Genomic DNA, 6,920 nt, shown 5'->3' with positions numbered 1-6,920 from the left:
ATCTATGAGTGTGTCTAATCAATAATCACTAAGACCTAAAGACATCAAAGTTAGTTCCAGTTAAATTTAGTTTACATTTGTTTTGAGAACGCATTTTGACGGAAATGTATTTGCGAGTAGTTTTCAATGGCTGACACAAGGATGTATTATTTTGATTGGAGCAATTTTTGGAATTATCAAAGCACCATGTGTAGAAAAGATCTTTAACCCAGATTATGTTTGATAGGGAAACTGTCAAGCAGAGAAGTTTTTGAGGTCAAATCATGGATGAATGATCGGGCTATTATTGTGTCAGTGGACAAAATTTGTCTTTTTTTGGCTTGACTTCCTCCAGGAGCAAAGAAGCACACGGCCAGAAGGAATCACGCTTGGAAAAAGAGGAAGATCCTCACCTGTCTCGCTTGCCGCTGTCGTCTATGAGTTGCCCCGAGGCTCTCCGGTGGACTTTCCGGCACTCCTGATTGACAGCAGACATCATGTCCTCACCCCCCCTCCCTATGAACTCCCTCCCCCCCAGCCCACTGGCCATGGAGTACCTCAACGACTTTGACCTCCTCAAGTTCGAGGTCAAACCCGACACGCCGCCGCTGTCCGCTCAATGCGGGTACCCAAAAGCGGGCGGCTCGCCGTACGGCGCCCGGCCCCCGCCGGAATCCAGCCTGAGCTCCAGCCCTTACGACTCGCTGCCGCCCTCGCCCACCCTGAGCGACGGCCACCCGCCGCCGTCTGGCTCGTCCTCGCTGTCGTCATCGTCGTCCTCCATCTCCTTCCCGCTCTCCGGCTTCACGTCCGCCGTCGGTTCCGCGGGATCGCAAGGGAATGCGGACGCCAGCTCGGGGCACGCCGGCCATCCTCAAGGCGCCGGTCCGGCCTCACTGGAGGACCTGATCTGGTTTGCGGCCCTGCAGCAGCAGTTTGGCGGCGAGGTCCCGGGGCCCGCCACCCTGCTGGGCGCCCTGGGTGAGCGAGAGAGGGCGCCCGGCAACGGCTTCCTCGGCTGCGAGGACGCCGTGGAAGCTTTGCTGAACTCGGCCGCCGCGGCCGTCAGCTCCCAGGTACGGGTCTACGAGATCCTTGCACGGATAGATGAATGGACGGTCGATTAATCGAATCCGTGTATTGGTTTAGTTTCCAGGTCTTTCTCAGAACTCCAGCAGCACCCTATGCGACTCGGGCAGCGACAGCGGCGCCGACGCGTCCTGCTCCAAAAGCGGCGACCTCTGCCACCGACCGCTCCTCTTCCTGTCCAACCCTTCGCTACCCAACGCCGTCACCTCGGCGGGGCCGGCTCCTTACCCGCAAGCCCTCAGCCCCCAAGGCCGCCTCGTCCCCCACCAGCATCACCACCATCAGCACCACCTTCATCACCAAATGCACGCCGGCCTTCACCATCATCATCACTCGCAAGTGGGTCAGGTGGGTCTAACAAATAAAGTGATTACAATGAGAATTTTCACCTAGGGGTGTGCTCACTTTTGATGGCAGCAGTTTAAACATGATTGACTTAAAAAAAAAAAACTTGGAAGTCTTGGTGGATGTTTCTGAGCTCTATGTGGAGCGTAGTTCCGTCTTAGATTAATATCTGCTATTATTGTTGGCGTAATCCCGATAACTGTCAGGCACACTTAGGTCAGATTACATGACAGATTATTGGACAGCCAACCCACAAACAAACATCCGCCATGACACGATAGCATAAACGCATCTTTCATTATCTTCAACACTGGTGGGAAAAAAATAAATTATTCTCATTTCTGTGTCTGGCAGTGCGACGGGAACGATCGTTTCTCCGACGAGCAGCTGGTGAGCCTGTCGGTACGCGAGCTCAACCGCCATCTGCGCGGCGTCAGCAAGGACGAGGTGGTGCGCTTGAAGCAGAAGCGGCGCACGCTTAAAAACCGCGGCTACGCCCAATCGTGCCGCTACAAACGCTTACAGCACCGCCACGCTCTGGAGTCGGAGAAACACGTGCTCACGCAACAGGTACGGCCGATGCTGTTCGGGTTGGTTTGGCCATCCGGTTTGGACCACGCTTTCTGAGAACCACCCACAACAGTCACAAGCACCGTCATGTCTTTTTGCTTACTCAGCTGGAGCAGCTCCAGTGCGATCTGACTCGGGTGCTGCGGGAGCGAGATGCCTACAAGGCCCGCTACGAGAAGCTGCTCAGCGCCAGCCACGCCGAAACCCCGACGGGCCGCGGCGATGGCGGCCGGGGCGGCGGCTCACCTTCGCCCCCGCCCGATTTTTTCCTCTGAGGTGACCCACATCTGCCACCGAAACCACACAGAGGAAAAGACAAGAGCCGACGTGGAGCAAACATGGATGCTTGTGACTCTTCATTCGTTGGGTTTGCTGTTTGGACTCATTTTGACTACACTGTGAATGATGGTTGCACGAGTTTCGGGGACAGCAGTGCAACTGTGGAAATGGGAAATGCGACACTATGTGGACAAAAGTCCTGGGACACACCTCACCAAATTTTCATGAAAAGATCTAGCATTATTCTCACAATATTCTAAAACATTTTTTCCTTAAAGTACACCAAAGAAATCCATCTATTATTATTATTAATATTATTATTAATAATAATTTAGGAGGAAAAACTAGATTAAGGTAAAATGCCAAGTATGAACAAGTTACAAAAATAAATGAATAAATAAATAAATAACGAAATAAATAAAAGACCTTTCATTTACATAAAAAATTCTTTGGTCATGTTCACTTGGATTTTTCAAAATTTCGTAATATCTAGCCATATTTCAATTTGGGAACTGACTCAATTGTGATTTCCACTTTATGTCCCAATATTTTTGTCCATATAATGAATTTGATATGGATTTTACCTTGCATTAACACTGCTGAGCATTTTAATCTATGCAAACTTCTCTCAGCCTGCATTAGAGGCTTCCAGGCTGAAAATGTCGTTATTTTTATATATATGCTGCATCTCAAAATGGCTGCTTCTGAGATGGCGAGTCGTGCAGTGGTGCTTCTGGCTAACCAAGTTTGAAGGAAGCGTCTGTGGCATGCAGTTAATATTTCACAGTTGCCTACCAAAGCGTTTCAGCTCTTTCTGTCAGATTAAGGAATGTACCACGAGAATTTTCCTGCATGCGATTGTGCTCAAGCCAGAACAAGACGCACCTTTTTTTTTTTTTTCTTCCATTATGCTCTTTTCCTTTTTTGGGGGGTTTTGTACATATACAAAAGAGTTGCTGCTTGAAAGGTGTTATCGCATCAGACTGTGACTTCAGTCCCAAGCTATCCTCGGCTTCAAATTGACCACAGGCAAAAAAAAATAATAATAATTGGTGCATTATCGAGCATGTTCAGTCCTGAAAATTAATAAGTCACGATGCAGCAAAACAATCATGGAGACATGAAATTCTTTGACAGGGTGAATACATTAGAACTATTTATTTTTTTTGAGGGTAGAATAAATAAGTTGCTGTTTAATTTATTCACTTATTTATTCCATATTTATTGATTGTTTCCTTTTTGTGCTGATTCTAATCACTCATTTGATCTTATTAGTGTGTAATTGACTTTCCTACTCTTGGTTTTGCCCTGCGACGGTTAGAAGGAAGACAAATGATGAGAAAATGTGAAGGGATCTCGCTCCAAACTGTAGTGTAGTGTGATTTCACGGCAAATAAACGCCACATACTTGACCAGATACTCTGACTCGCTGACCATTTGATGAATTGAGACAGTTTTTAAATACAAAAAACACATTTGAAAGAAAAGCTCCGGCATGTGGCTAGCCACACCGTCATTTTTGTAGCTTTCCATTCAGCGCTCCGCACGCGTACCTCTCGGCCTATTCTTTCCATCCATCCCTCCATCCCTTTATCCACGGCCCTCTATGGGTGTGGGGGGGTCAGTGACCCCGGCTGTGCGCTGTTTGGAATGACCTCATCTTCAACGCCGCCTCCCTTCTCTCTCTGTGTGTCTCTGGCTCTCTCTCTGGCCTGCAGGATTAGGCCTATAATAGCGTCCTGGCAGTCCACTGCCGGACTCTTTTGTGGCTTTGTGTGTGTTTGTGTGTGTGTGTGTGTGTGTGTCACACGGCTACGCGTTGCATTCTCACTAAAGGGAGCACATAGCAAATTATGAGGTGCAAATCCATATTTTGATAATAAGAGAAGAGAGGTGATAAGAGAACTACACTTTGTGTCTTGGGAAAACCAAAATAAACACAATTTTTGCTTTTCATTAGCTACTTGCTAACACACAATGCAAAACACCATCGACTGGCTAGTAGATAGCTTCAGTGTTTGAGAGTTGGAATAGCCTCAAAAGATGGGGAAAAAAAAAACTCTTCATCATGAAGACATTGTACTTTGCTGCCCTCTAGCGGTACGTTTTTGCATTGACACAGAAAGGTCAACTCTGAGAGAGGGAGAGAGAAAGAGAGAGAGACAGAGAGAGAGCACTCCAATCATCTTGTAGTTGCAGAGAGCCGCGTGACAGGTGAGGACGGCTCAGGTACTCACTGAGTGGCTGCGTGAGTGGGTGAAGACGGGATTGAGGGTTGGGGGATGCTTCTGTTGGATGGTGTCTTTTCCCCACTTTGTCCCCCCCCCACCCCCACCCCACCGAGTCCTCATCCAGCGTCGTGTCTCAGCTTGCAGATGCCGACAGATGTGCCCCAAGATGGACTCAAGACCCAGGAGGAGCCCCTTAAGGTAAAGAAATAAATCATCAATCAGTTAAATAGTTGCTGCTTTTTTATTTTTTTATTTTATATATTGCGGTTTTATGGTTAGTTTGACACAAATGTGAAAAAAATGCTGTCACTCCAAATCCTTTTTTCTTCTCAACATGAAATATGTTTTTGATTATTCTAAAATATGCTTTCTTTTTACCAGGTTGCTATCGTTGTTTTTTTTTTTTTGTCCTGACTCATTGGCAGGCAAAAATAATGTACGGTTTGAACGCCCACTCAAAGATGGTTCCCTGCCAAACTTCCAACATATCTTCCAGTGTGACCCCATGACCCTGACCGGCACGCCGACCGCCCGTCGAGGCAGCACGCCGCTGCCCATCAAGCATCAGCTCAGGCGGGAGGAGGCCGTGCACGACGATTGTGATTGGTCCTCGGAGGCGGACTGCGGAGCCGCCGCCGCCACGCCGCCCATTCGCTTCAGCCTGGCGCCGGACGGCGTGGCACCAGCGGAGGAGGCGGAGAGGAGGCCTGACGGCCCCCTGAGGATCGCCCTCCTCGGACAGAACGGCGTGGGGAAGTCATCGCTGGCCTTCGCCCTGGCGGGGGACGTGGACAGGACGACTTCGGTGGATTCAGACGGTTGTTTGTTTTGCTCATTGGAGATTTGGTAGTACTTGATTATCCAGGCTGACCCGTGCTCTTGTTGTCTTCAGGGGAGGGCCGCGTCAGCGCCGTCACCGTGGACGACGAGGAGAGCGACATTGTCATCTATGACAACTGGAGACATGTGAGACAAACATGCGTGGACATGCAAATGCGTCCTTCTCTTGGGATCAATAATAATGGCCACATTGTGACCACCCAGTGTGCTCATTATCCGTTTGTTTTTTCGTGTTTCATTTCCCGGCGGCACGACTCAGGTGTGTGTGACTGTGTGTGTGTGTGGGGGGGGGATGCCAACAGATGTGCGAAAGAACTGCATGAAGGTGTCAAATTCTAGAGGGAGTGTTCTAAACACAAGATGAATCATTGGATGTTGTGTTTCTATTCATTTCGTCTCGTCAGGATCTGTCAGCGTTGCGCAGCGAAGTGTGCGTGCTGGTCTTCTCGGTGACCGACCGGCGCAGTTTCCATCGCACGGCGCAGCTTCGCTTGCTCCTGCGAGAGACCCAGCCGCAGACTCCCATCATCCTGGTGGGCAACAAAAGCGACTTGGTTCGTTCTCGAGAAGTCACCACTCAAGGTCAGATTAATAACCAATGTAGTGGTACCTCAGGAAGTTTTCCTCCGCTGTTTTATAGGTCAGATTATAACTTTGAAGTAAAAGTAGTGCATTGGAGCCATCTTGTGGTGTCTTGGATGATAAGGTGCTTTGTGTACTGCCATCTATTGGCTGAGAGTGGAATTACAACCGCTATAAGAGACCAAATTAACGTCATTACCTGCACACACAAAAAATCTGGAATGTCATGGAACCACAAGCCTGACAAACTCCTCATTTTGCCCCCCCCCCCCCCCCCTTAGAGGCCATGTCCAGCGCCACCCTCTTCAACTGCCTCTATCTGGAGATTTCAGCCTCTCTGGACCATCGCACCCAGGAGCTCTTGGAGAGTGTTGTGCGGCTAGCGCGGGGCCAGCCACCGTGGCCCCCGGGCACCAGCCAGGAGGAAATGAGTGCCGGGGGTCAGTGGGAGAACATCACTTCACGCGCCAAGCGCTTCCTGTCCAGCCTGGTTCCTCGCTACCAACGCGAGCGAGGGGACGCCGGACGCTTCCTCCGGCAGAAGTCGCGCTCTTGCCACGACCTGGGGGCTCTGTGACGAGGACATTGAAAACTTGAGAGCTCGGGTACCACATGCAATGGATATAATAAGTCTACACACCCCTTTCCTAATGCCAGGTTTTCGTGGTATAAAAAATGGAGACAAATCATTTCCAAACTTTTTTTTTTTTTTCACCATTAATTTGATGTGTACAAATAAGCTAGTGAGGTAATGTGGCTGCATCACAAAAATCTTTCAATTAAAACGGGAAGCGTAATATCGTGTGTTATATTTATCCCCTCATATTTTGTACATAACGGATAAAAACACAAGACTTGTGTATAAATAAGCTGCCGTCGTGATACTTCAATGTGAATAAAAGGCTTTTTTTTTTTTTTTTTAATAGTCAAACAATAGTCTGCCTCGTTCATCTCAGTGACAACGAGGAGGAGTTGACGGAATATTCCGAAGTCATTAACGAGGAG

General features: G+C 48.8%; 2 protein-coding genes across 3 annotated transcripts; both read left to right on the top strand.

Annotated features, from left to right (window-relative positions):
* Window positions 1–476: 476 nt before the first annotated feature.
* Window positions 477–2,550, top strand: nrl (neural retina leucine zipper). Its single transcript, XM_085928571.1, has 4 exons — window positions 477–1,055; window positions 1,129–1,416; window positions 1,768–1,983; window positions 2,091–2,550. The coding sequence occupies exons 1-4, from the start codon at window positions 477–479 to the stop codon at window positions 2,256–2,258; spliced, it is 1,251 nt and encodes a 416-aa protein (XP_085784697.1). The 3' UTR covers window positions 2,259–2,550.
* A 2,087-nt stretch (window positions 2,551–4,637) lies between these two features.
* Window positions 4,638–6,492, top strand: LOC147047329 (GTP-binding protein REM 2-like). Of its 2 annotated transcripts, none has more exons than XM_085928452.1 (5): window positions 4,638–4,689; window positions 4,976–5,311; window positions 5,386–5,459; window positions 5,738–5,915; window positions 6,197–6,492. In XM_085928452.1, the coding sequence occupies exons 1-5, from the start codon at window positions 4,638–4,640 to the stop codon at window positions 6,490–6,492; spliced, it is 936 nt and encodes a 311-aa protein (XP_085784578.1). The 2 variants fall into 2 exon arrangements, with proteins under 2 accessions (XP_085784578.1, XP_085784579.1); XM_085928453.1 differs by having other exon boundaries at window positions 4,638–4,691; window positions 4,990–5,311.
* The last annotated feature ends 428 nt before the right edge of the window (window positions 6,493–6,920 follow it).

This window comes from Syngnathus leptorhynchus, chromosome 13, assembly GCF_054491065.1.
Source record: "Syngnathus leptorhynchus isolate UIUO chromosome 13, UIUO_Slep, whole genome shotgun sequence".
NCBI classification, from domain to species: domain Eukaryota; kingdom Metazoa; phylum Chordata; class Actinopteri; order Syngnathiformes; family Syngnathidae; genus Syngnathus; species Syngnathus leptorhynchus.
This window is presented reverse-complemented; position numbering and strand designations above follow the sequence as displayed.

Bases quoted from the DNA above. Each gene is read 5' to 3' on its own strand.
- nrl (XM_085928571.1), top strand. From the start codon at position 477: ATGTCCTCACCCCCCCTCCCTATGAACTCCCTCCCCCCCAGCCCACTG. The intron at 1,056-1,128 runs GTACGGGTCTAC...GTATTGGTTTAG, and splicing joins CCGCGGCCGTCAGCTCCCAG to TTTCCAGGTCTTTCTCAGAA. The intron at 1,984-2,090 runs GTACGGCCGATG...TTGCTTACTCAG, and splicing joins AACACGTGCTCACGCAACAG to CTGGAGCAGCTCCAGTGCGA.
- LOC147047329 (XM_085928452.1), top strand. From the start codon at position 4,638: ATGCCGACAGATGTGCCCCAAGATGGACTCAAGACCCAGGAGGAGCCC. The intron at 4,690-4,975 runs AGGTAAAGAAAT...TGCCAAACTTCC, and splicing joins GACCCAGGAGGAGCCCCTTA to AACATATCTTCCAGTGTGAC. The intron at 5,916-6,196 runs GTCAGATTAATA...CCCCCCCCTTAG, and splicing joins TCGAGAAGTCACCACTCAAG to AGGCCATGTCCAGCGCCACC.